The following is a 27,991-nucleotide window of genomic DNA, read 5'->3' as shown; positions in this document are numbered from 1 at the left end:
CAGCCCGGAAATGGGGGATGGCCTGGCCTTGCAAGGCCCGCCCCCGGAAAAGCGGAAGTGGTCTGGCGACAGAGGGCGGGCGGCCGCCTGGCAGACGCACGCTTGGCTGCTCCTCCCTTGGGACTACCGAAGGAAAGACGCTCCAGGTCGGCTTTCCGAGCGTAGACTCCTGGTCCACGGGCCACAGGGTTTTCTTACCCCTAGACCAGCCTCGGACGACCCTAACTAGCTCTGTCAGCCGTGCCGTCCCCTTCCACCCCCCGCCCCGGAAGAATGCGCATGTACCTGCCGGTAGGCGGAGGCACGCGGCGCCGAGAGCTCAGCCTGGCTACCAAGGACTTGGGTCAGTGGGGCCTAGAGACGGGCCTGGCGTCGCTCGGCTGTTCCCCCTGCTGCTGCGGCCCGCTTCTATAACTCGCGAGCAACTGGCGTGCTGTTTCGGGTGTTCAAGCGCTTCGGGCCCGCCCACCGCCGTCTTGAAGCTGTATCGAGGTGCGTTGGCAAACTTCCGGGGCGGGGCCTCTGCTTGCCGGTCGGCAACTCCCGGGGCGGGGCCTCGGTTGCCGGGGTAACGGGACTCGGCTTTCTCTTGGGCTCCCCTTCTATTTTTATTTAAAAAAGAGAGCTGAATTCAGATCGTCCACCCCCTGCCATGCCGCTGCGCGTTAAACTTAACGCCCCCCAGTATTTGGGACTCGTTCATTTAGCGAAAGTCGACCCGAGAATCGACGTGAAGGGCCCTAAGTCAGGGCGTTTGTAAGCAGCAGGGGTCTCAGCCCTGTGTCCTCCAGCGGCGGCAGAGCTGTGGGGTCAGGGCGGGGTAGGTGCGGAGTGTGTGCCAACGGAGGGGCGGCCTCAAGTCTGGCGTCTGGGAACGGGGGGCGAGGACAGTGCCGCCAGCCGTGCGGTCACCCTGGCGCCACGTGCACACCTCGCTCCCCGGACCTCGGGTCTTGGGGGTCCGCGCGGAGGCATCCCGGCCCGTGCGCAGAAGTGGCGCTGGGGACGCCGAGGGGACGAGCCGGGGTGGGCCCTGGGGCCCGACTCCACCTTCGGGTCGATGAAACACTGAACCTTCCATCGCTGGAGAGGAATAGTATGGTAATAGAGCCTGGGATTCGTGTCTCGTTATTCATGGGCTACCTGGTAATTTTTAGTAATTTAAGAAAAACAGTGATTTGGTTAAAGTGCACATAGTACTATTAGCGTTGGTTGCTCAGTCGTGACCGAATCTTTGCCACCCCCACGGACTGTAGCCCACCAGGCTCCTCTGTCCATGGGATTCTCAAGGCAAGAGTACTGGAGTGGGTTGGTTGCTGTTTCCTTCTCCAGGGGATCTTCTCGACCCAGGGATTGAACCTGGGTTTCTTGCGTTGCAGGCAGATTCTTTACCGTCTGAGCTACAGGGAAGTCTTAAAGTGCACATAATATGCACATAAGTAATATTAGGATTATGTCACTTATGTACCTATATATATATATATATATATGTGTCAGAATAGGAAGTTACAGAAGGAATAGTAAAAGCCCCCTCCCCTTGTACGCTTTTGAATATTTTCCTAAATCCTCTTGTTTTGTAAACATAAAATGTGCCCAACACAGACCAGTAAGGGGTCTTTGAATTTGTTCTGCAACTTTGTTTTTTCACTTAATACATCTTGTATATTTTTCTATCTTCATAGGTACTTTCAGTTAATGGCTTCATAGTACTCCATTACCTGTATCATGCCAGTGTGATTCATGGATTTCATTTTTGTATTTCTGAGGAAGTAACATGTAGAAACTGTGGTGGTCATTGTAGATTTTATAATCATCTCTTTGCTTTGTCTGCTTTCTTGGGTCTCATTTTCTCCCTAATCTCTGGCAACCACCTACTTAGTTTATGTTTACTTCAGATCCTGGTTTTAAGAACAAGTCATTACTTCACACTGAAAGAGAAACCTTTTTTTTTTTTTTTCTTTTTCTTGTACAACTTCTGGGCAGATGGGGGTTTCATTGATACTGTTTTTTTAAAGAACAGTTGATTTACACTGTTGTGTTAATTTCTGCTGTGTGGCAAAGTGATTCTATATATATATATATATATTCATATGTATAAACACACATATATATATTTTTATATTCCTTTCCATTATAGTTTATCCAGGATATTGAATGTAGTTCCCTGTGCTATACTGTAAGCCTTGTTTATTCATTCTGTATATAATAGCTTGCATCTCAGTGCAATCCATCCCTCCTCGCCTCCCTCCCCCAAGGCAACCACAAGTCTGTTTTGTGTGTGACTCTGTTTCTGTGTCATAGGTAGGTTCATTTATGTCATATTTTAGATCAACATATAAGTGGCATTGTATGGTATTTGTCTTTCCCTTTCTGGCTCACTTCACTTAGATAACCTCTGGTTCCATGCATGTTACTACAAATGCCATTATTTCATTCTTTTTAAAAAATGGATGAATAGTATTCCATTGTATATATGTACCATATCTGTAGATGGACATTTAGGTTGGTTCCATGTTTTGGCTATTGTGTATAACGCTGCTTTGAACATAGGGGTGCATGTATCTTTTTGAATTATAGTTTTGTTCAGATATATGCACAGGAGTGGGATTGCTGGATCGTATAGCAACTCTGCTTTTAGCTTCTGGAGGAACTTCCCATACTATTTTCCGTAGTGGCTGCACCAACTTACACTCCCACCAAGAGTGTAGGAGGGCTCCCTCTTCTCCATACCCTCTCCAGCATTTGTTATTTGTAGATTTTTTAATGACGGCCATTCTGACTGTTGAGAGATGGTGCCTCATTGTAGTTTGGTTTGCATTTCTCTGATAATTAGCAATGTTGAGCATCTTTTCATGTGCATGGTGACTGTTTATTCAGAGTACAGTTAGGCTGTTACTTCATAAACATTGATTAGCATTGAGATGTGCACACAGTTATGAACTTGATAATGAGAATTTCCATGATTAATCAGCATTTAGTAGGAAGTTGAGATAAAACTGTTTTAGAGGGACCAATATAATGGTAATTCTGTTACTGCACAGGGATCATGATTTAGCTCATAGTATAAACAATTTGTATGCAAAAACATTTTAGAGAAATGGTTTGTATATCTATATCCTTACAGGTACAAAGAACAGTGATTGTCATACAACTGGAAAGAAAAGCAAAGAAAATGCTTTTTGTTTTAGTTTGGACAGTTAAACAGAAACCTCATTTTTAGTATGAAGAACGGAGGAGGAAGAACAAGCCGGATCAGAAGACGAAAACTCTTCAGAAGTTCTGAATCAAGAGGAGGTACAGTTTTGATTCTTTTGGTGCCAGTGATGAAAAAAGGAATCCTTTGCTCGTTGATATTAACAGATACACAGAGCTTTTCTCAAAGCCACATGAGCAGTATTCATAGAGAATACTTCGAATACTGGAGTGGGTAGCCGTTCCCTTCTTCAGGGGATCTTCCCAACCTGGGTCTCCTGCCTTGCAGGCAGATTGTTTACCATTTGAGCCTCCAGGGAAGCCCTCTTAGAGAATACTGTTTTGTAATAGTGCCATTTTATTCTTTTAAACCCTTGTGGGATGACAGATATATCGCTTCAACTGTGTCTTCTCTGGGGATGACTCCCAGGTTTCTGATTCTAGGCCTGACCTCTCACTACCTATAGGTTATCAGTGTTTGGATATAAGTTTATCATCTCAAGTTCCGTGTAACCCAGTCTGAACAAGATACTGTATGTGAAAGTACTTGGCCCACTGGAGAGGACTGCATAAGTGCACTTGTTATTTTTTATTTATTTTTTTCACTTGTTATTTTTGATGAAAGTGACTAAAATGTCTCGCAGCTGACCCGCAGCACGTCAGCTCCGTTGGAGGTTATCTTTGACTCTGTGGCCTTCTCTGCCCTATAGGCCATGTCCCACTCACTCTCACCTGGTCTTTCTTCGATTAACCTCTCCGCCTCTGATGTACCCAGAGGTGACCTCAGCCGGCTCTTCATCACATCCTTGTTTTTCTTGCCTGTTGGTAGTTCCGGTTGCCACCGTCAGGCTGACTTTCCTAAGGGACTGCTGCCTTTTTGGTTTAGGAGCCTCCAGGATCCTCATTGTGTTTATTTTTTTGTTTTAAAGACCCGTTACCCTCTGTCTTTCTTCTTTTTTTTTTTGGTTGCACTGCACAGCATGTAGGAGCTTAGTTCCCACACTAGGGATGGAACCCATGCCGTCTGCAGTGGAAGCGTGAAGTCAGCCATGGGACCACGAGGGAAGTCCTGCCTCATTGTCTCTCTCTCTCTTTTTTTCTTATTAAAATTGGAAATATTATTTTTTTAATATAGATTTATTTATTTTAATTGGAGGCTAATTACTTTACAATATTGTAGTGGTTTTGCCATACATTGACATGGATCCGCCATGGGTGTACATGTGTTCCCCATCCTGAACCCCCCTCCCTCCTCCCTCCCCATCTCATCCCTCAGGGTCATCCCAGTGCACCAGCCCCGAGCACCCTGTCTCATGCATCGAACCTGGACTGGCGATCTGTTTCACATATGATAATTTACATGTTTCAGTGCCATTCTCCCATATCATCCCACTCTCGCCCTCTCCCACAGAGTCCAAAAAACCGTTCTATACATCTGTGTCTCTTTTGCTATCTCACATGTGAGGTTATTGTTACCACCTTTCTAAATTCCATATATATGCGTTAGTATACTGTATTGGTGTTTTTCTTTCTGGCTTACTTCACTCTGTATAATAGGCTCCAGTTTCATCCACCTCATTAGAACGGATTCAAATGTATTCTTTTTAATGGCTGAGTAATATTCCATTGTGTATACGTACCGCAGCTTTCTTATCCATTCGTCTGCCAGTGGACATCTAGATTGTTTCCATGTCCTGGCTATTATAAACAGTGCTGTGGTGAACATTAGGGTACACGTGTCTCTTTCAATTCTGGTTTCCTCGGTGTGTATGCCCAGCAGTGGGATTGCTGGGTCATATGGCAGTTCTATTTCCAGTTTTTTAAGGAATCTCCACACTGTTCTCCATAGTGGCTGTACTAGTTTGCATTCCCACCAACAGTGTAAGAGGGTTCCCTTTTCTCCACACCCTCTCCAGCATTTATTACTTGTAGACTTTTGGATAGCAGCCATTCTGACTGGCATGTAATGGTACCTCATTGTGGTTTTGATTTGCATTTCTCTGATGATGAGTGATGTTGAGCATCTTTTCATGTGTTTGTTAGTCATCTGTATGTCTTCTTTGGAGAAAAGTCTGTTTAGTTCTTTGGCTCATTTTTTGATTGGATCATTTATTTTTCTGGAATTGAGCTTCAGGAGTTGCTTGTATATTTTTGAGATTAATTCTTTGTCAGTTGCTTTGTTTGCTATTATTTTCTCTCATTCTGAAGGCTGTCTTTTCACCTTGCTTATAGTTTCCTTTGTTGTGCAAAAACTTTTAAGTTTAATTAAGTCCCATTTGTTTATTTTTGCTTTTATTTCCGTTACTCTGGGAGGTGGGTCATAGAGGATCCTGCTGTGATTTATGTCGGACAGTGTTTTGCCTATGTTTTCCTCTAGGAGTTTTATAGTTTCTGGTCTTACATTTAGATCTTTAATCCATTCTGAGTTTATTTTTGTGTATGGTGTTAGAAAGTGTTCTAGTTTCATTCTTTTACAAGTGGTTGACCAGTTTTCCCAGCACCACTTGTTAAAGAGATTGTCTTTTCTCTGTTGTATATTCTTGCCTCCTTTGTTGAAAATAAGGTGTCTATAGGTGTGTAAAAATATGGAACGCTTCACGAATTTGCATGTCTTCCTTGCGCAGGTATCGTTCCAATTTAATATATGTGCTGCCGAAGCGAGCACCTCATTGTCTCTTGTATGCTATTCGACATCAACTCCCTTTCTAAATGGCTCCCCCGCCACTCCTTGTGCTGAAAGTATGTTCTCTGCCAACCTCCCCCACATCTGCCACTCCTCAGTCTTTCTCCAGCCAAACCAGCTTTCTTCCCTTCTCCCAGCTTGTTGCGTTTCTCTCTCACCTTTGAGACTGAGTTGAGGTCTTATGTTTTCGGTAATGCCATTTCCAGTTCTCACTAATGTCACCCGGTTTCCATGCTTCTGGTTTTCCACTTGGTTTTTGTAGAAGTCTTGTTTACCCAACCAAAACATTAACCTCTCGAGGGTGAAGAGCATGTTGGATGTCCTCCACAGTGGTTAACAGTCCTGGGGGTGTAGTAGTTGCTTTTTCAATGCTCTTACTGTGAACTCTTTTCTTTAGGTTGTGATAACCTATTTTAGGAGCCTTATATTTTGGATCATATGTTTCTTAAGAAAACACTTTCGTTGAGGTATAACTAGCCCACAATGAATGTCACGTATTTGATAGAATTTGACATATGTAAACACACAGGAGGCCATTACCAAAGTCAAGATATGAACATTATTTATCACCCTAAGAAGTTTCTCATTTCCCTTGGTAATCCTTTCATCTGGCACCTCTTTGAACCCTCCCTCCCTCCATCTTCAGACAACCACTGATCTGCTTTCACTATTGATTTGTGTTTTATGGTTTTATTTAATTATATAGTATGCATTTAAAAAAATCTGTCTTCTTTTACTCAGCATAATTATTTTGAGATAATTCTGTGTTGTTACATGTATCAATAGGTCTTTGTTTTAACATGAATTATCGCCCATGATTTGTTTATTCCAAATGTTCTAGCAGTATTTAGTAAAAAAAAAAAAACAACAATTGTTCTTTCTCCATGGAATTGCCTTTGCATTAAAAAAAAAAACCAGTTGTCAGCATATGTGTAGGTCTGTTTTGGACTTTCGTTTCTATTCCATTGATTTCTTTTTCTGTCTTGATGACGGTATCACACAATCTTAGTTACTGTCATTTTATAGTGATAAAAAGTTTTGAGATCAGTATTTCAAAGTGGTTTTGGCTATTTCAGGTCTTTCGCATTTCCATATGAATTTTAAAGTCATCTTGTCAGTTTGGAGTGATCCAATTATATAATGATTTTAGTCACCAGGTTTTCTTTCCTCTCTTGATTAGTGAATGAGAGCTACAAGCCTGAATTTATAGAGCTTAAGAAGTGGCTGAAAGACAGGAAGTTTGAAGATACAAACTTGATTCCTGCTCGTTTTCCAGGTAAGATCTGGCATTCCTTCACCTGTCTCCTGAGAGACACATGGGCCCAGGTGATGGGAGAACCAGGGTGATTCTTGCAGGCGGGCTGTATTCTTTCTGGGAGCATGTCTTCTGTTGTGTGGCAGGCTTCCTGCCTTGTAGGTGTAATTTATTTACACTTTACCTTATTCTGAAAATGAGTTTTAAGTGGCTTGTGGACATTTATTTCCGAAATGGTGAAATAAAATTTAGAAAAGGGAAATGAGAACAGAAAAATAAGATAAAGGCAGGGATAAGGATAACACCTAAAAGCCATAATCATGACCTCTTGTACCCCTGATTGAAGGCAGGAGGAGAAGGGGACGACAGAGGATGAGATGGTTGGATGACATCACTGACTCAACAGGCATGGGTCTGAGTAAACGCCGGGAGTTAATGATGGACAGGGAGGCCTGGTGTGCTGCAGTCCGTGGGGTCTCAGAGAGTCGGACACGACTGAGAGACTGAACTGAACTATAGCCCTGTCAGAGGCGGGCTGCCAATTTGACTCCTCTGTCCAGCAGCCCAGTGTACATGGTCAGTTATCTGGATCTTAGTGTTCTGTGAGCACAACTAAATCATTTACTCATCAGAGCTATAGGTATTTCTGGAAAATAAGCGTGAGGGAAATGTTTTCACTGGGTTTTTGTAGGGAAGACACTATGTAACGTGGGGACTGGTGACCCTATCAACCTGCTCGTGGTGGTTTTGTGAGATTTTCAAGCCTGTGCAGCTGATGGGATTATCCCCTAGCTCAGGTGCATCCCAGGAGTTTTCTCAGGCCGGCTGGTTCCAAAGAACCAGCGGGGGTGCTTATTCCCTGGGTGGGTGACTCCAGGAGAGGAGCCCCGAGGGAAGCCTTAACTGCGCTGCCCCCGGCACCAAGCCTTGGAGGGGGAGCCCCTGTGTGGCCCTGGCGTCCACAGCCACTGAACAGGGATGGGTAAATATTCTTTTCTGAAAGTTGAGGAGTTTCCCTGTGAAGGTTGGATTAACATTTACTGAAAATTGAGGAACTTGCCAGGAAGTTTGGGTCAGCATTCACTTCCGGAACATTCTCTCACAGAAGTTGGGGAGCTGGCGGCTATGGGCATGTGTCTTCAGACAAGGCCACCCAGCTCTGTCCACGAGTGGGCTTGAGGTCACCACCGAGAGGACCAATGTGCTCCTCAAACGGGTTTTGGGTTTGCCGTAGCACAGAGACAGTTGTGAGCTGAGGGCCTCGAAGTTCAGTATCACAGGGCAGGTGCAGACGTTTCACCTCATAGAATACTTAAGTCATAAGCCTCTGAAGGTTCCCCTTGGCCATTAAAATGATCATTCAAGTACCCATTGGGTAATTTAACTTTGAGCACACTGACTTCCTTATATGCCCGCAAGATAAACTGTTTACCTCATGTGCTCCTAGTCAGGGTCTAGTGAGGGGATGTGTGTGAAGTTGTTCCCTATGTGTCAGTAATACATGATGATGTTGGTCTAAAATACTTGATTTTGAACCATTCTCTGTTAGGATTGCTCCTTTTTGATGATGACGAATCATATTTATTAGCCTCTAACACAATGTTTAACTTTCTGTGTGTCAGGGAATGCCTAGGAAAAAACATGCTCTTAGATTTTACCGAATGGAGTTTTTTCCTTAATAAATGTATTTAAAGACTTCACGTATTTTTGGCTGTGCTGGGTCTTGGTTGCTGCACGTGGGCTTTCTCTAGTTGCCCCGAGCAGGGCTGAGGGGCTGCTCTGTAGCTGCGGGCACAGGCTTCTCATCGCGGTGGCATCCTATTGCGGAGCACAGGCTCCCCTTGCGCCGGCTCGGTAGTTGGGGTGCATGGGCCCAGTTGCTTCAGGGCATGTGGACCTTCCCGGATCAAGGATTGAACCGGTGTCCTCTACTTTGGCAGGCAGAGCCTTAAACCACCGGCCACCAGGGAAGTCCCGGGTGGAATTCTTTGAGATGATCAAGAGAAAAGCAGTGTCCAGAGTGGACTTGCTGTGCCTAAGGCCTGCCTACTCCCTGAGTGTCACTTTGCCTTAAGAAGGATAGATTTAAAATGATCAAGCCAGAATTGGCATATGGTTTCAATCGAATACCTGAAAATAAGTAATCTGTCTATGATTTAGAGCAGTGAAGAGTGAGCCGTTTTAAAAGTGGCAGCAACTTCCTCTGAGCCCACGTCCAGATTCATGGTGATGGAGGAGCTAAAGCAAAGTGGTTCAGCAGTGAGCAGAACCCAGCACTTAGAATTCTCGGGGCAGGGAACCTTCTTCAGTGTGGGCTGCTGTAACCAATTACCATAGACCTGGTGGCTTAAACAGCAATTTATTTCAGGCAGTTCTGGAGGTTAAGAAGTCTAAAATTGTGGTGCGGGCAGATTCAGTATCTAGTGAGGACTGATTCCTGCTTTGTGAATTGCCATCTTCTCGTGTCCTCATGAGAGGAGCTCTCTTCTCTCTTCTTACAAGGGCACAGATTCCATTCATGAGGGCTCAACCCTTGACCTAGTCACTTACCAGAAGTCCCACCTCCTAAACCTGTTGCATTAGAGGTTAGGAAATCAACACTTGAATTTAAGGGGACACAAACAGTCAGTCCACAACACCTTCCCTAAGTGCTTCCTATATCTTTAGCTTTTAATCAGCGTAGGATCAGAGAGAATATTCATGGGAGTCTGTCAAAATGTATGAAATTCTGGGGAATTAGTTTGTGGAGCATCACGGCAGGATTCCCAAGTTAGAATCAAGATTCAGTCTTTAGACTTTGATCTGATTTATGCTTTGGGAGCTGACCCCGTTATTTCCTTTTATTTTTATTTTTTTCCAATATTTCCTTTTAACACTAAAAGCACTGTCCAAATCTGGGCCTCTCGGATAGATGGCAGCAGAAATTATAAGGCCGTGAGTAGTCTAGTAACATTCTAATGACCACTTCCTACCTTACCTTAGTAAGTACAAGTTACTGTGATCTGTTTTCTGGTCTATTGAACACTGTGTTGTGGACATATAGGTAAAGTACCTTCTGGATTTATTCCATCTGCCGAGTTCTGTTCATATATGTTTAGATAGGAATTTCCACTTAAATTAGCACATGAAATTTAAAGGATGAAAGTGAAAGTTGCCCAGTCTTCTCTGACTCTTTGCGACCCCATGGACTGTGTAGTCCAGAGAATTCTCCAGGCCAGAATACTGGAGTGGGTAGTCATTCCATTCTCCAGGGGATCTTCCCAACCCAGGGATCTAACCCAGCTCTCCCGAATTGCAGGTGGATTCTTTACCAGCTGAACCACCAGGGACTCCACAGGAAAAAATTCCTCCCATTTAAGGGTTCTTAAAGGTTCTGGCCCACAGGGATGATTAACTTTACTGTGGGACACACAGAAGAAATTAAGTTCTTAGAACCAGAAGCATGTGTTTGAGCAGACAGTATGCTTCTAGGTAGGAAGGACTACTCATCAAATTAAACTTGCCAGACACCTGATTCCGGACTCGAGGCAAGAATTCTCTTCATGATCTAGGACCTCCCGTTAGGCCCACAGGCATTGACCTTCACTGTATTATATTCCCTCCTATCTGAGAGTTTGAGCAAACTTCGGGAGACAGTGAAGGACAGGAAGCCTGGCATGCTGCCGTCCGTGGGGTCAGAAAGAGTCGGATATGACTTAGTGACTGAACAACCACAATGACTAGCAGAGAGAAAAAAGTCAGAAACCGTGGTTTTGAGAAGATGACTAGAGAGAGAGAGTTCATATAATGATTGCAGGTCATATCCTGCCCATCTCTTCCAGAAAAGCTGTCAGGTGACTGTGGCAGGAGGGGAGCCCTGGGCACGGAGGGGTAAACTTACAGATGTTGGTGGTGTTGCCAAAACCACCGGGGAAGCTAGTGTCGTGACTGTGCTCTGGTCAAGGCTTTGGCTCGTGGGAGCAGCTGGTCCTGGATCTACCTCACCGAGCTTGTCCGGTCAAAGAGAGCACGGTTCATGGCTTGTCCTGTCTAGGAGAGCGCAGCTTGTGGCTTGTATAGTCAAGGAGAGCGCAGCTCATGGCTTGAGTGTCAAAGAGAGCACGGCTTGTGGTTTGTCCTGTCAAGGAGACCACGGCTCGTGGCTTGTCAGGTCAAGGAGACCGCGGCTCGTGGCTTGTCAGGTCAAGGAGAGCGCGGCTTGTGGCTTGTCAGGTCAAGGAGAGCGCGGCTCGTGGCTTGTCCTGTCAAGGAAAGTGAGGCTCGTGGCTTGTCCGGTCAAGGGGAGCGCACCTCATGGCTTGTCTGTCTGGGGAGGGGAGGGCACAGCCCTAGGCTTTGTGGCACCTGAGTGGGCTTTAGTGGTCATTCAGCCAAAGACTTTACATTCCTTCAGAGCACTGGGTCTAATAACGGGTAGAAGTAACCTGCGGGTCCAGCCTCGGAAGTTGGGTGGGCATCCTGGGGAGTTGGTCCTCCACCTCAGCCAGGAGACCACAGGGGAGAGAGTCCAGCCTCAGGTGGCCTGTATAAGACCCAGCACCTTTTCTGCTTGAGGGTGATCAATCTTTAGGTGTCACATCTAAGGCAGACTTTGCCCTTCAAGGATCATAAACCCAAAAGGAGGTTGAGACATTGTCCAGAATAGCTTCTTGATCCTTGGTTTCCCCGGGGAGTCAAAGGATGAGAGACACTCTGCTTCAGCTTTGTGTCATTTTGAAATTCACCCACATCTCTTATGCAGAATAGTATCCCTAAGACCTTGAAGCTGTCATAGGATTTATCCTTTTTTTCTCTCTTTGCGTTTGTAGGTACAGGAAGAGGACTGATGAGCAAGACGTCCCTGCAGGTGAGATTTTCTCTCTTACCTTGAAACCCAAAGTGGATGTTTCTGCTTGGTTTTGGGGTTCAAGTCAAATGAATTAAAAATATTTTAGACATACAAGTTTTTTTTTTTTTTAACTTAATGGATGGCTTTGAATACAGTTCTGTCAGAACTGTTTGCTGCATGTAAGAAACAAAGCCAAGGTCACAGACCACATGTTTCTTTGGCCGTCAGGTCACGAGCCTGGGTAGGTGGTCCTGAGCCGGTGTGGTGGTCCGGCCTCCATCAGCTCAGCTCCAGGGTGTAGCCCCTGGGTGTAGCTCCAGGGGGTAGCAAGAGGGAGCAAGGGGTGAGGAGGGGCGGGCTTCCGCTCAGCTATGAAGTTCCAGCTGCATCTCACCTGCCAGCGCCCAGGGAGGGCAAGAAGGGAAAGCATGTTGGGGTGCATGACTAGCCATCTCTGCCGCAGCAGGTTTTGTAAGTCTGATAGTGTTTTAAATGTGCTGAGGGTGGGCTGGGGCTGGAGGGGAGCTGCTCAAATCTGAGCCTCTGGAGTAAGTAGAACCCAGCAGCCCAGCAGGCAGGGGAGGGGACCTCTCGGCCTGTCCAGGGGTCCCCTTCCGCCAGGCGAGGCCCCTGACCCTCTCGGCTTCGGTCTCCAAGGCTGGACAGCGAGCAAGGAAATGACATAGCTGCTCTGCAAGGTCTGTTTTAGTTCTTCCGTGCTATTTAAAGGACGTCCAATGCACAGTTTTCTGTAGAGCTAGACATGAATTCCTTATTTGTAATTATTTAAATTTTCTGTTTAAAAATTGTTTTATGTTTACTCCTTAATTTAGATAAAACCCAGCTGTGTCTGTACCTTTAACCTAAAGAATGGTAGCTTTTAAAGTTGTAATTCTATTATGCTATCGTAATTTTTTTTTTCATTTTTAATTGTGGTAAAATACACATAAAGAGTCAGACACGACTGAGTGACTGAACTGAACTGAACACATAACATAAAATTTACTATCAAAACCATTTTTAAGTGTGCAGTTGAATAGTCTTAAGTACATTTACCATTCACATTGTTGAGCAGTATTTTTCTTTTTGCGGGGTGGTATATGACTATTCTGTAGCAGGCTTTGAAGATGAGAAATACACCTCTCATGAATATAGTGGTGACTATGGGTAGTTGTTGTTTGGATCAGGAAATGGTGTTTGGCAGTTACTTTACATGTACTTTGAATTGTGGCTTTTTCGCAAAAACTTTGAAAATTGAGATGTATTTTACACATAGTGAAATACACACATTTTAAGTGTCCAGTTTGATGGGCTTTTGATGGTGAAGACATTTATCTCAATCAAGATATAGAACATTGTATTCAGAGTTTTCTTTGTTGTTGACATGGCATGTCAGAGCAGGAAGGGATATTAGTGACCATACCAACTCAGTCTTTTTTTGTGTGTGTGAAGATAATTGTTCTTTAAAAAAATTTAAAAAAAAAATGTTTTTGGTTGCACTGTCTTTGTTGCTGTGCATGGGCTTTCTCTAGTTGCAGCGAGCGGGGGCCACTCCTTGTGTGGTGCGGTGGCTTTTCTGGTTGTGGAGCACGAGCTCTAGGCATGTGGGGTTCAGCCATTGCGGTGCATGAGCTTAGTTACTCCGTGGCATGTGGGATCCTCCCAGACCAGGGACTGAGCCCATGTCTCCTGCAATGGCAGGCACATTCTTAACCACTGGAGCACTGGGAAAGTCCCAGCTCAGTCTTGATTGACAGATGAGGAGACCAGAAAATGAAACCAGGAGACTTTTGGCTGAAATGTTTAAACAACGTAGGTGTAAGTTATGATGAAAGCAAGATCTTTTATCTGGTTTCTTCAGTTCAGTTCAGTCACTCAGTTGTGTCTGACTCTTTGCAACCCCATGGACTGCAGCGTGCCAGGCCTCCCTGTCCATCACCAACTACCAGAGCTTGCTCAAACTCATGTCTGTTGAGTTGGTGATGCCATCAACTGTCTCATCCTCTGTCCTCCCCTTCTCCTCCTGCCTTCAGTCTTTCCCAGCATCAGGGTCTTTTCCAAGGAGTCAGTTCTTTGCATCAGGTGGCCAGAGTGTTGCAGTTTCAGCTTCAGCATCAGTCCTTCCAATGAGAATTCAGGACTGCTTTCCTTTAGGATGGACTGGTTGCATCTCCTTGCAGTTCAAGGGACTCTCAAGTCTTCTCCAACACCACAGTTCAAAAGCATCAGTTCTTCAGTGCTCAGCTTTCTTTATAGTCCAACTCTCACATCCATACGTGACTACTGGAAAAACCATAGCTCTGACTAGATGGACTTTTATTGATAAAGTAATGTCTGTGCTTTTTAATACGCTGTCGAGGTTGGTCATAACTTTTCTTCCAAAGAGCAAGTGTCTTTTAATTTCATGGCTGCAGTCACCATCTGCAGTGATTTTGGAACCCAAAGAAATAATTTCTCACTGTTTTCATTAATTCCCCATCTATTTGCCATGAAATGATGGGACTGGATGCCATGATCTTAGTTTTCTGAATGTTGAGTTTTTTTTTTTAATTATTTTAATTGAAAGCTGATTACTTTACAATATTGTAATGGCTTTTGCCATACATTGACATGAATCAGCCATGGGTGTACATGTGTTCCCCATCCTGAACCCCCATTCCCACCTCCCTCCCCATCCCATCCCTCAGGGTCATCACAGTGCACCAGCCCTGAGCACCCTGTGAATGTTGAGTTTTAAGCCAACTTTTTCACTCCTCTTTCACCTTCATCAAGAGCCTCTTTAGTTCTTCCTCACTTTCTGCAATAAGGGTGATATCATCTGCATATGAGGTTATTGATATTTCTCCCAGCAATCTTGATTCCAGCTTGTGCTTCCTCCAGCCTGGCATTTTTCATGATGTACTCTGCATATAAGTTAAATAAGAAGAGTGACAATATATAGCCTTGACTTATTCCTTTTCCTATTTGGAACCAGTCTGTTGTTCTATGTCTGGTTCTAACTGTTGCTTCTTGACCTGCAAACAGATTTCTCAGGAGGCACGTCAGGTGGTGTGGTATTCCCATCGCTTGAAGAATTTTCCAGTTTGTTGTGATCCATACAGTCAAAGGCTTTGGTGTAGTCAATAAAGCAGAAGTAGATGTTTTCCTGGAATTCTCTTGCTTTTTTGATGATCCAGCAGATGTTGGCAATTCCTCTGCCTTTTCTAAATCCAGCTTGAACATCTGGAAGTTCAAGTTCATGTACTGTTGAAGCCTGGCTTGGAGAATTTTGATCTTTACTTTGCTAGCATGTGAGATGAGTGCAATTGTGAACATTGTTTGAACATTGTTTGGCATTGCCTTTCTTTGGGATTGGAATGAAAACTGACCTTTTCCGGTTCTGTAGCCACTGCTGAGTTTTCCAAATTTGCTGGCATATTGAGTGCAGCACTTTCATAGCATCATCTTTTAGGATTTGAAATAGCTCAACTGGAATTCCATCACCTCCACTAGCTTTGTTTGTAGTGATGCTTCCTAAGGCCCACTTGACTTCACATTCCAGGATGTCTGGCTCTAGGTGAGTAATTGCACCATTGTGCTTATCTGGGTCATGGAGATCTTTTTTGTATAGTTCTGTGTATTCTTGCCACCTCTTCTTAATATCTTCTGTTTCTGTTAGGTCCATATCATTTTTGTCCTTAATTGTGCCCATCTTTGCATGCAATGTTCCCTTGGTATCTCTAATTTTCTAGAAGAGATCTCTAGTCTTTCCCATTCTTTGGTTTTCCTCTATTTCCTTGCATTGATCACTGAGGAAAGTGAAAAATGAAGTTGCTCTGTTGTGTCTGACTCTTTGCTACCCCATGGACCATAGCCTACCATGCTCCTCCATCCATGGGATTTTCCAGGCAAGAGTACTGGAGTGGGGTGCCATTTCTTTTTCCAGAGGATCTTCCCAACCTAGGGATCGAACCTGGGTCTCCTGCATTGTAGGCAGACACTTTACCATTTGAGCCACCAGGGAAGTCTTATCTCTCTCTGCTATTCTTTTGAACTCTGCGTTCAAATGGGTATACCTTTCCTTTCTCATTTGCCTTTTGCTTCTTTTCTCAGCTATTTTAAAGGCCTCCTCAGACAACTGTTTTGCCTTTTTGCATTTCTTTTTTTGGGGGATGGTCTTGATCACTGCTTAGTGCTTTATTTCTACTGGTCTAGTCCTTGATATCTTAATTTTTCTATGTTTCTATCTCAGTGGGAGAAACTGAAAACTCTACTTTTGCAGGTGAGCAAGTGAAATTCTTGTGCTGGGGGCCGACCTTGCCTTTTCTGCAGCTACTTGTCACAGGTTATATGGCAAGTATGCCGTTTCTGGGAATAGACATCCAGGCATGCGCATTTCACTGGAAGAAATTTTTGGCGTGGTTTCTGTCTGTTGCCTGTAGGTGGCACTATTTCCTGGTGTAAGAACGTGAAGGAACACTATGACTTGAGTCGCGGGAGAGTTTGTGCATTCCTTTCTGATGGAAGGTTGAGTGGTGGTGGGTGTCAGTCACACAGTTAACCTCTAACTCTTGCTGGGGTTGTAGTACCCGGCGTGGGAGCAGTCCTTGCCTGCGTCTGCTGACTCGGCCCGGGGAGCCTGTCCCCTGGAAGGCTCTTTGGTTTTCTGTGGTTGGGCTCCGCTGGGTTCTTAGTAGATGATTGTGGAATCAGGGACTTCAGAAGATTCACTCAGGTCCTCCCCCAGGCAGGGGTGTTCTAAACTTTACTTTCTTTCTGGTAAGGAGGGACAGACGATTATCTCATTGCCTGAGAGATGCCTGCTCACCACGGACACAGTGATCAGAAGCTACTTAGGGGCGTACATTGCTAAGTAAGTGACCGCTCACCTGCTCATCTGGCGTGGATGTTTCTCTTTTCAAGTTTATATCGTCAGCAAGTATGTCAGCTAAGACATAGTCCATTAGGACCCAGTCCCTTTGTGTGGCTAGTATATATCAGCAGTGATGTGAGAAGTTTATTCTATGAAGCTGGCTCTTAATTCATGGTAAACTGCATTTTTAAGGTTGTTAATAGGCTGCTTGGGAAGTGGATTTGAATCCAGAGCTGACCTTACTAAAAAATGAGGATTAAATGGGAGCATAGACATACACACCATAACTGAGTGCCTTGACGCACAGCACTCCACTCCTCCTCCACCATTTAGGTCTTGACAAGTGTTATTTACGCTTTCAGTTTTCCCTTAACTGTACTTGCTTGAATTTTCCTTCAGCTATGAGGAGCTGTTGACAATATGAAGGGGCTGGGTAGATCTGGCATAGAAGAGAGGAGGCCAACATAGGAGCTGAAAACTATCTTCTGGCTTATGTTATAGGGAGGGTCTCTCTTTTGGGTGGGTTTCCGAGGAGAGATTGAGGAAGGTCCTCAGGATAAGAGGTTTCTAAATGATAAAGGTTGAAATATTGTATTGTTTCTCAACCCATGGTAAGCCCCTCTGGCTTACTTTTGTAAGAAAGCTGATACATTTTCATGAGCCTGAGTAGAGCCAAGGATGCTCTTGGTACTAACATTTTCTGTGTTCTGGAATTTTGAGTAGAATGCATGGTTACATAGGAATCTGAACTTTGAAGGATTAATGAAAACTTTTCTAAGTACACTCATGCAACATGAGCTCTTTTTATCTGTAATAAACAAAAATACAGCAATATATAATTTGCAATAGGATGGGTGAGTATAATACCAAAAACTTCAGAACTGTAACAGGTATATAATGAGCTTATTCAGTTTTCTGCCTGGGTTATTACTGCACAATGGAACTTTTCGCAGTGATAGAAATGTTTCATGTTGAATTCTCCAGGATGGTAGCCACATATGGCCAACGAGCACTTGGAATGTGGCTCCTATGACTGGGAATTGAATTTTCAATATTATTTAACTAAAAAACAAGAGTTGGAATAGCTACAGGTGCCCAGTGGGTTCTGTGTCAAATGGGGCACATCTATGTTCTTTCTACCAATTGTTGCCTGTCTCCCCCAATTTTATATCCTTACTAAAGTGAAACAAGTGAAATTCCAGCACCAGCTTTAAAACTGGAGAATAGTTGGAAGCAAAGAGGTTTTTGCAGAAAGTAATCTCTTGCAAACAAAGCTGGAACTCAGGCTAGTGAGCCAGTTCTTATGTCAGTGTGGCTTGTTCATGGTCTTTGTATTGGGATGTATTGGTCCCAGGAGGAGGCTCTTGAGGAAGGAAGACCCTCCCTTGGATGCATTCAGTGAACATGGAGTATACTGACCACTTGGCTACAGCCCCTCTGGAAGCAGAACTAAGCCCTCGGATGTCTGCATCTCTTGCTTATTCCATATTTTGAATGAAAGTAACTCTTCCAATCTGGATTTTCATTTTAAAAGGTGGCAGCCTCCTCCATCTCCTCTGCTGGCTCTGTGTACCTTTTTAGTGTCAGAAAAGCACGCTGGGGATCGGTCTCCCTGGAAGCCTTACCTGGAGGTTTTACCAAAGGCCTACACCTGCCCAGTTTGTTTGGAGCCAGAAGTGGTGAATCTTCTTCCCAGCCCTTTGAAAGCAAAGGCCTGGGAGCAGAGAAGCCACGTGCGGGAGTTCTTTTCTTCTTCTCGAGGCTTTTTCTCCTCCCTGCAGCCTCTGTTTTCTGAGGCCATTGAGAGCATCTTTAGCTACCGCGCCCTGCGGTGGGCCTGGTGCACCGTCAACACCAGGGCTGTGTACATGAAGCGCCCGCCGCGGCTGTGCCTTTCCCCAGAGCCAGACACCTGCGCACTCGCCCCCTACCTGGATCTGCTGAACCACAGCCCAGACGTCCAGGTGAGACATCCACCGGGGGACCGGGTTCAGTTTCAGTAGGGCCGTGTAGAACCTGGGACCGGAGGAGTGAGCAGAGCCCCAGGGAACAGTGCAGCTGGTCAGCCTCCCTGCCGTCAGGTCAGGTAGGCTCCTGTCCTTCCTCCTGACCCTGTCTCCCCCTCCTAGCATACTTTTCCTTTGCTCCGGTTCCCGACTCTGCTCTCCAGGCCTGCAGAGTCTGGTGCTGTGTCCCCTGGAGGGTCTGAACCAGCAGCTCCCGGTCCTTTCAGACCTCGGACCAAAGCCTCACTTGCTTTCCTGTCTCTTTCCCTTCCACACTTGGTGGCATAGCTCTCAGGTTTAGCTGTGATCGCTGAGGGTCTCGCTCCTTTCCCTTGGACCTCTGCAGCCTTAGAAGACAGGGCTTTTACCTTGCACTTGGTATAACCACAGTGCTCAGCACAGAGCCTGGAATGGAGGAGGTGTTCAGCCAGCAGTTTCTGACTGGATGGATACTTGTGGGAAATCATGACGGGATCCCTCTTTGGAAGTCAGCTAGAGACCTCTTCTTCCCCAGGCTTCTGCCCTCTCCTGAAGGAGATGACTATATCCCCAGTGGAGTGAGATCGAGGCAAACCAAAGAAATGCAGATGTGGCATTTTTTTCTCCATGTGGATAAATTCCGTGCTGAGGACTTGAAAGCTGCATCTTGCTTAAATGATTATGATCAGTTAATCTTTTTGGTTTTCTGCTTTGCTTTAAGAAACATGTTTTACACTTTGTCTTTTTCTTCTAGGTAAAAGCAGCATTTAATGAGGAAACTCGCTGTTACGAAATTAGAACAGCTACACGCTGTGGCAGACACAAGGAGGTTTTCATCTGCTACGGCCCCCATGATAACCACCGCCTGCTTCTGGAGTACGGATTCGTCTCCATCCGCAATCCTCATGCTTGTGTTTATGTCTCAAAAGGTTGGAACTGACTTTGGTTCTCATCACTAACATAATTGGATTTCCTGCTGCCAGTCTGGTTCTTTTTTTATAAAAATGACAAAACCTTAAGATGTGTATCAGTTACTTTCTCCTAGGTAGGGCTATACTAATTCTTATTGACCATGTCATTTCAGTGTTGAAGTAAAAGCAACATAGTTTTGATCCATATTGAAGTTAAGAACTAAGAAAAGTTTTATTGCATTAGGTTGGACAGTAGAATGAAAACAAAGGAAAACTCCTAGGGAAATATAGATGACAAGAAATGGAAATTTTGTACTGAGATGTTGTCACTAAAGATAGAGCAGTGGGGGGCTTGACTGCCATGATGATCCAGTGGCTAAGAACTTGCCTTGCGATGCCGGGGACACAGGTTTGATCCCTGATTGGGGAACTAAGATCCCACCTGCTGCAGGACAACTAAGCCTGCGCACCACACCTAAAGACCCCGCATGACACAACGAAGATGCTGTGGGCCACAACCAAGACCTGGTGCAGCTCAATAAATAAATGAATATTGAAGAAAGAATGGGAACACTGTAAAAAATAAAGTGCAGGATTAGAGAGTTCCAAGTAAAAAGGACTCATGAAATACCAATGTGTGTAATCACACTGCATCAATCACAGGATAAATGTTACACACAACCCTTGTTTGAAGGGGTTTAAGGCTGTGATTAAAAAATGGATTCCATTTGTGTTGTTACTTAGCATCATTGTCATCATATTTTAAAAATACTTTACATATTAAAGTTGTAAAAATTCCAAATATAGTGTTAAAAATAATACATGGAAGGCTGATTTATTCCCCCTTCCCTTAAAGCAGCAGAGAAGCAGTTTTCTAGGCGTTGAAGAAATGGCTGAAGCTTTACCAACTGTATAATTTGAAGTAATTTTAATATAAGTTCAGTGGAAATAGAAACTTGGTCAAAGTGCTACCACTCCATCCTCTAGCTAGAGTAATAAAATGTTTTTCAAAATGAAATAGGACAGCAAAAACTGGGTCTTGCTGGGTCTCTTAGAAAGCTAGCTTTGAGACTAGCATTGTATTATCAGAATAACTTTTAATATTGATGACCATGCAGTATCGATTTGTTAAATATTTTGAACAAAATTCACACTTTATTTTTGCGTGTAAGGAAAAAAAATAAAAAAATTTTATAAAAAATAGAAAAACCCTTCATTATCCTATTACCCCAAAAAGCTTTGTTAATTTTCACATCATCATTTTTAGTTGTTTTATGATTGCAATCACTAATATCCAGATAGTTTTGAATTCTGACTTTTAAAAACCTGAAGCCTGGAAACATTTCCTCATGATTGGAGCCTGTACTTCAGTGGGTGTGGCTTCCCACTGGTGCTGTCATGTCTTCATTCCCAGATTTTGTGGGTTGATTTGCTTCATGGGAGCAGGAGCTGAGGAAGTGGATGTTTTGTCTGCTGTCTAGTAATTCTTGCAGCCTTTCAAGGGCTAAGTCATGACCTCATTGAGTTGGACCAAAAGACTAGATTTTTTTTTTTGATGTGAGAGAGGTAAAATTGTTTACATGTGTCTTAATTGCTGATGGGATGGAAAGTAAGCTGAGAAGGGTCTTCCTTTTTGCCTGAATTTTATACATCTCAGCCTCATTTTTTTTTTTTTTTTTAATGCAGATATGCTTGTTAAATATCTTCCATCCACTGATAAACAGATGAACAAAAAGATTTCCATTTTGGAGGATCATGACTTTATAGAGTAAGTGTTTGTCTTGAAATTTTTCCTTTAGGAAGTCTTGATGAAAAATTGAGAGTTCAGGTTTTGAAAGGTGTGAGAGGCCTCCTGGCTCAGATCTGGTGACGGGTAGCTATTTATTGAGCGTTTACTGTATATAGTACACTGTGCTTGATGTGTGGTGGGGCATACAACGAGGGGAAGATACTTAACAAGAGACTTTTCTGGGGACCTGAGATAGAAACTTGATGTCTTAAATGATTGTATGTCCTGACTGGTGGCCCTGTGTGCTTGTTGCTGACATGCAGTCAGGCATCGTGGCATCGCTCCTGCAAGCCAGCCTGGCCATCAGTCACCTAGCAACTGGGTCCAGGCTCTTGGGATGGGAGGTGCTGAGGTGATTCCACACCAAATAGGATAAACTGGGTTTGAGACCCGCCACCCCCCCCCCCCCAGCCTTGCAGATTTTCTTCTTTAGATAAAACAGTTCTCAATAGTCCAGCAGCAGAGTGAGGGCCAAGCTAGCTGTGATGCCACCGTTGGTTTGATCCTTAGGATAACCCAGACACTTCTCCATCTGTCTCACTGTGGTCTCCTCATCCAGCTTCAGCTTCTTAACCATATCGAAAGAGCTTTCTAGTTAAGTATCGGCAGACCCACTTTTCTCTTTTGTCTCTGCAACTAAGACTGCGGGCTGCACCATGTTTAACGGCCCCTTTAAAAAAATGTGTGGCCCTTGAGCCATTTACTGGGGTGTAATGAAGTGTCACAATGATGGATTTGTCGTTTTTTAAAATTAATTTTTATTTTGTATGGCAGTGTAGTTGATGTACATTGTTGTGTTAGTTTCATGTGCAGGACACAGAGATTCAGTGATCGATACATGACCTGTCCTTTTTCTGCTTTAGGAACCTGACCTTTGGATGGGATGGACCATCTTGGCGGTTGCTCACAGCTCTTAAATTGTTATGTCTGGAAGCTGAAGAATTGTAAGTCCCCTGTCTGTTGGTCACCAGCTGCCGCTACAATTTGGACATAACTTTGGCTTTTGTTTTGGCCGACACTCAAACGCCCTGTTTCAGAGGAGAAAGAAACGCCCTTGTATACTGGGGCTGCTTATTCTTCGTGTGGGCTTCCCCGGTGGCACTAGTGGTAAAGAGCCTGCCTGCCAATGCAGGAGATGGTGAGACACGGGTTCAATCCCTGGCTCCGGAAGATCCCCTGGAGGAGGGCATGACAACCCACACCAGTGTTCTTGCCTGGAGAATACCGTGGACCGAGGAGCCTGGTGGGCTACCGTCCGTGGGGTGGCAGAGTCAGACACAACTGAAGCGACTTAGCATGCACATTCTTTGTGTAACTTGCCTCGCGTGGGGAATGTCTAGCTTTCTACGGTTTCTGGAAGTGTCTGGTTTTAGAGTCATAATCTGAGTGCACAGTCCTGAGAATTGGTCTCTCTCCAGATATTCCCCCCCCCCCCCCCCCAACCCGGGTGACCTGCAGTTCGCTGTTCAGGGTGAACACTTCAGAAAGTGTGCGCACTGACGGACAGGAGAGTCTCCGAGTAGGTAGGTTTTTCCCCAGAAGCAGACAGGGCTCCTGAGCACGGGCCTCGCCCGGTTCCGTCTTGAGGGCAGACCCCGACCCCCGCTGAGGAGAGCCCTGGGTGTCTCTGGAGGGCAGGCAGGTAGAGGAGCCCATGCTGGAGACGCGCATCCCGGTCGGGTCCTCAGCACTCCCGGCAGGCTGCTGGTCCTCCCTTTAGCATGGGAAGCGTAGTCAGAGGCCCGCGCTGTAAGCCTCGGAGCCCCTTGCGAGGGAGTCGGGGAGGAGTAATGCCCGCTATTCAGCAGAAGCTCAGGTGAGAGATTCCGCCGGGGGGTACTTCCTGGAAGTGGCAGAACCCGTCCTCGAGCTGTGAGGAGGATTCGGTGCGTTAGCCCCGAGATGTAGCCCTCAGCTTGGCGCCTGGAAGCAGCCGGCGCTCCTTCCGTCACGCCTGTGACGTTCCGTTCGCGACGTTGCCTACATTTCCCTAGGGACTCTGGGAGAGAAAAACCACCCCCTCCGGGTCTCCACACCAGAAACCGTGTTTTTTCTCAGTAGACGCTGAATTCTGTATCCGACACACTGCCTTCGTCTTGTTGCTTGCTAGAAAACTCAGGCAAATCAATGGTCCATTCTAGTGTGCCGGATTTTAAGGCATGCGGGTCATCACCGACTCATTCCTGACTCGCCGTCTCATCTTTCCTCCCTGCGTCTTTCCTTTGTCTTGTTTTCCCCATCCATTCGTCTCCCGTTTCATTTTATCTCATGTGTACCCACTACGTAAGTTTCTTTGCATCTTCCTTGGAAAAAGATACGAGTGCTTTTTCAAGACATGTCAACCTCGGATTTAAAAAAAGCAACTGGGTCTTTCCCAGGGGTCCTGCTGAGGGCTCTTTCCTTCCCTTGGAGTTCTTTTTTTTTTTTTCCCTAAAAATTTTTGTTTATTTAATTACTGGCTGTTCTGGGTCTTCGTTGCGGCAGGCAGGAGGGCCTTCTCTCGTTGAGGAGAGCTGGGGTTGCTCTCTCTAGTTGCCGTGCATGGACTTCTCATTGGGCTGGCTGCTTGTTGCAGAGCTCGGGTTTTAGAGCCCTCGGGCTTGTATAGTTGCTGTGCACAGTCTCACTAGTTGTGACTCAGGCGCTAGAGCATGGGCTCAGTAGTTGTGGTACACAGGCATAGCTGCCTGGAGGCACGTGGGATCTTCCCAGCCCCCTGATCGAACCTGTGTCCCCTGCATTGGTAGGAGGATTCTTAACCCCTGGACCACCAGGGAAGCCTTCCCTTGGAGTTCTTTCTGACTGACTGGAGCTGTGTGGCAGAGGAAGCGTGCATTTGGGATTCTGCCTGACTGGTGTTTGCACACTTATTTCTGCCTGTCACTTTAGGCTCAGTTCCTCACTGTTCCGGATTCTCAGTTTGTGTCTAAAAGATGGGGATAATAATGCTTTCTTTGCTGGGCAGTCATGAGGGTTAAAACAGATAGCAGTTGCGTAGGAAACCCTGTGCCCAGCACATAGCAATGTCCTTTCTTCCTCCCTTCCTCCCTCCCTCCTTTCCTTAGAACCTGTTGGCTCCTGAGGTTGCCACCATCGTCTCTAAAGCTAAAGACATCTGAGACTTTATATCTGTGTGACTTGGCTGTGGGGAATTTCTCAGTGACTTCTGTGCCCTGCACTCAGAAGGTGCAGCCCTCACCTGTCTCTTCTTCCTCGGCCGCGCCCACGTCCATGTTCTCCGCATCCGGAACCTGTCCACCCCGCTTCCTCCCTCTTTGTGCTTCTTCCCGGCATGTCGATTTTGGCCTGGCTGCCTCCTGCTCAGTGTCTTGCCTTCCCCGGGCACAGCAGCACTGTTCTGCCTGCAGAAAGTTGTGTCCCCACTAACCACCAAGCCCCATTTCCTACAGACTTTCTTAGTATAAAATTGGCATGACTGCATGGTGAAAAAGACTTCATGGTAGATTCCTTTTTTCCATCTGTTGAGCATTTTACTTGGTGAAACACGTCGTGTGTTTGTCGTGTTGAGTTTGTCTTCTTTTTTTTTTTTTTTAATGACAAGAGATGCTGTCATTTGAAGAAAATAACCCCCCCTCCCCACGACTTTGCTCCTTAGTCCGTGGTCCTCTGGCTCTGGACTCACCTTCTTATCTGTCCTCTGTTCTCTCCCTGTGGCAGGTGGATGCGGCTCCGCTTACTCGTGAGCCAAAGGACTGTGATGCTAGTAAATCTCAGCTCCTTGCTTCTGAGCCTCAGGATTCCTTGTTTCTTGTCTACTGTGTCTGCTTCAACTCAGGACCTGCACTTTGGCAGGAGGTTTGAGGGACTGTGCTGATGGAATGAGTTTTATTATGTTTTTGGAAAAATAGGACAAGTGTTGTGTTGAAGTGGAAAAGCCTTTATTTGTGAGAACCTCCTGAAATGACCTTGAACATTTTTGGTTCTAGTACATGCTGGAAAAAAGTACTTCTTGGGGAAATCATTTCTGATACAAATGAGAAGACAAGTTTGGACGTAGCCCAGAAAATATGCCATTATTTCATAGAGGAGACTAATGCTGTGCTTCAAAAGGTATTATTCAGGAATATCTTGTTCTTAAGTGTTTTGATTGAGAAGTTGTTTTGTACTTGTTGGATAGGAATAGACCACCTTATTGGGGTGCTGCTGATGCCTTAATAAATACACACTGATGTAATCTGTGTTTTTGACTATTTACATGTGTTTATACCATTTAGTGGTTTTCCCAGGTGGTGCTAGTGGTAAAGAACCCACCTGCCAATGCAGGAGATGTAAGAGACATGGGTTCAACCCTTGGGTGGGGAAGATCCCCTGGAGGAGGGCCTGGCAACCCACTCCCATATTCTTGCCTGGAGAATCCCATGGACAGAGGAGCCTGGTGGGCTGCAGTCCACGGGGGTCACAGAGTCGGACACGACTGAGTGACTTAGCACATAGCACACACATACCTTTTAGTAGGTAAATTAGTGCATGAATTCTTTTTCATAGATTTTTAAGGTATTCTTTTTCCCCTTTGTGTGGTGAATGTTTTAATTAAATGAGGGATCAGCTCATTTGAATGAAAACATGACTGGGATTAAAAAATGATTTTATTGAACCTTGGAGACATTGTGTTGCGTGAAATAAACCAGGACATGAAAAGACAGATATTGTATGATTCCAATTAAATGAGAGGTCTGGTATTCCAGAATTTATGGAGACAGAAAGCAGACTAGTGGTTCTCAGGGATTTGGGGAGGAGGAGGTGGGGAGTTAATGTTATTGGGTGCGGTTTCTGTTTGGGAAGATGAAAAAGTCTTGGCGATGGATGGTGGCTGTGGTTTCACAACACTGTGGATGTACTTACTGCCACTGAATCGTGCATTTAAAACTGATCAGGGTCTTAAATCTTAGGTGTATTTTACTACACTAAAAAAAACATTTAAAAATAACTTCCAGGTTTCTCGCATGAAGGATGAAGAAGTGGCTTTGATGAACCAATTGACTTTGGTAGAAACACTGTGGACCGAAGAGTTGAAGATTCTCCAGGCCTCTGCCAAGGCCCTGATCACCTTGCAAACAGCTTTTACATAACACACTTTACCACGTGTGTAAGGTCACCTCCTCTGGTGGGTGTGACTTCTTTAAACATTTTTTAACTCAGGTTTATTTTATATGGACTCACTGAGAGTCAATGAAGAGTTTCTATTAAACAGTTATCTGCTCAGTCCTATCCCTCTGCTTCTGTCTCTCTGTGGGGGGGAAGTGGCTGCTTGGGGATGTGGAGGCACTCAGCAGGTGCTGGATGATTCCGGGGGGCCCTGGAGTGGTTGGTGAGGGGGTTGTGCTATCCGTCCCAGCGGCCCTTCTGATGCCCTTGGGGTGACTCGTAGTTAGTCCTGGAGGAAGATGGCTGCGCGAAGCGCGACCTGGAATGGGGAGGGGAGGTTGGGACAGAGCCAGGGTCGGCCCGGGGCTCCGTTGTGGTAACAAGAGGCTGTGCTGCTTTATTCTCAGAGCCCTGCACCACCCCCCAACCATTCCGGCTTTTGAAGCGGTCTGGTGGGCAAGCTACAGCCATCCCAGGACTCGGCTGCCCTGAGCTGGAGTGACTCACTTTGAATTTTTCACCCTTGATTGTACATCTGAAAATGAGGTTGTTGGATTGGGATTGGGCAGGGGGGTGGTTCCCTGTGCTCCCACCCAGCCGCGGGGTGGAGGAGCCAGCACAGGGTGCTCCCCCTCCCCCCTCGCCTTTCCCCCTCCCCCTCTCCCCTACCTCCTCTCCAGTCTTCCCTCTATTTACAGTTGTTTTTCCAGAATGTGTTTGAATCTCTGCTCAGCCGGTGTCCTCCTCTTACTATTCTTTGTGTGTCGGTCCCTCCGTCGTGTCCGACTCTCTGTGACCCCATAGACGGCAGCCCACCAGGCTCCTCTGTCCATGGGATTCTCCAGGCAAGAATACTGGAGTTGGTGGCCATTCCCTTCTCCAGGGGATCTTCCTGACCTAGGGGTTGAACCTGGGTCTCCTGCATCACAGGCAGATTGTTTACCGTTTGAGCCCCCAGGGAAGCCCATTGTTTGTGGTGGGGTTTTCACTCCTTTCTTCTGCTGCTTTTCTTTGTTTTAATGGGGGTGTTGGGAGGAATCAGAGGTCAAGTTTTGTGCTCGGGGCTTACCCCGCACAGCTCTTTTAGCTCTGTTCCTGGGATCTTCCCCGTGCAGGCTCTCCCTGGGGGTCCCAGCCCCACCCAGCACAGCCCGGCCGCAGTGGGGCCCTCTGCTTGGCTCAGGGACTCTGTGTAGGGAGACTGACCTAGGACAAAACGGGCATGCTTTAACCTTGATTCTTACCAGACAGTATTTTTTAGCCTTTTTAGGATTGGGGTGGGAAGGGGACGTGTCCCTCCTCAGGCCTCAGCAGTCTTTGGTCTCAGGGACCCCTGGATAAGTCAGAAGAAGGGGGACTTGCAGAGAAGCTGGGACCCTGAGGTGGGGGG

The 27,991-nt window shown here is 45.6% G+C and overlaps 1 protein-coding gene and 1 pseudogene across 3 annotated transcripts; one reads left to right on the top strand and one right to left on the bottom strand.

Moving 5' to 3' along the window:
- The first annotated feature begins 54 nt into the window (after window positions 1-54).
- On the top strand, window positions 55-26,724 carry SETD4 (SET domain containing 4). Of its 3 annotated transcripts, none has more exons than XM_043474680.1 (11): window positions 55-492; window positions 3,125-3,294; window positions 7,056-7,151; window positions 11,939-11,976; window positions 16,722-16,810; window positions 18,345-18,774; window positions 19,550-19,724; window positions 21,393-21,474; window positions 22,359-22,439; window positions 25,443-25,566; window positions 26,451-26,724. In XM_043474680.1, exons 2-11 carry the CDS (start codon window positions 3,222-3,224, stop codon window positions 26,583-26,585), a joined length of 1,323 nt encoding a protein of 440 aa, XP_043330615.1. In that variant the 5' UTR covers window positions 55-492; window positions 3,125-3,221; the 3' UTR covers window positions 26,586-26,724. The 3 variants fall into 3 exon arrangements, with proteins under 3 accessions (XP_043330615.1, XP_043330617.1, XP_043330616.1); XM_043474681.1 differs by lacking the exon at window positions 55-492 and adding an exon at window positions 551-1,101; XM_043474682.1 differs by lacking the exon at window positions 25,443-25,566.
- Window positions 5,772-5,857, bottom strand: LOC122445652 (annotated as a pseudogene).
- Window positions 26,725-27,991: the final 1,267 nt, after the last annotated feature.

This window comes from Cervus canadensis, chromosome 7, assembly GCF_019320065.1.
Source record: "Cervus canadensis isolate Bull #8, Minnesota chromosome 7, ASM1932006v1, whole genome shotgun sequence".
In the NCBI taxonomy this organism is placed as follows: Eukaryota; Metazoa; Chordata; class Mammalia; order Artiodactyla; family Cervidae; genus Cervus; species Cervus canadensis.
This window is presented reverse-complemented; position numbering and strand designations above follow the sequence as displayed.

Coding starts and splice junctions, on each gene's coding strand:
- SETD4 (XM_043474680.1), top strand. CDS start 3,222: ATGAAGAACGGAGGAGGAAGAACAAGCCGGATCAGAAGACGAAAACTC. Junction 22,440..25,442: donor TGTCTGGAAGCTGAAGAATT/GTAAGTCCCCTG, acceptor TTTTGGTTCTAG/TACATGCTGGAAAAAAGTAC. Junction 25,567..26,450: donor CTAATGCTGTGCTTCAAAAG/GTATTATTCAGG, acceptor AATAACTTCCAG/GTTTCTCGCATGAAGGATGA.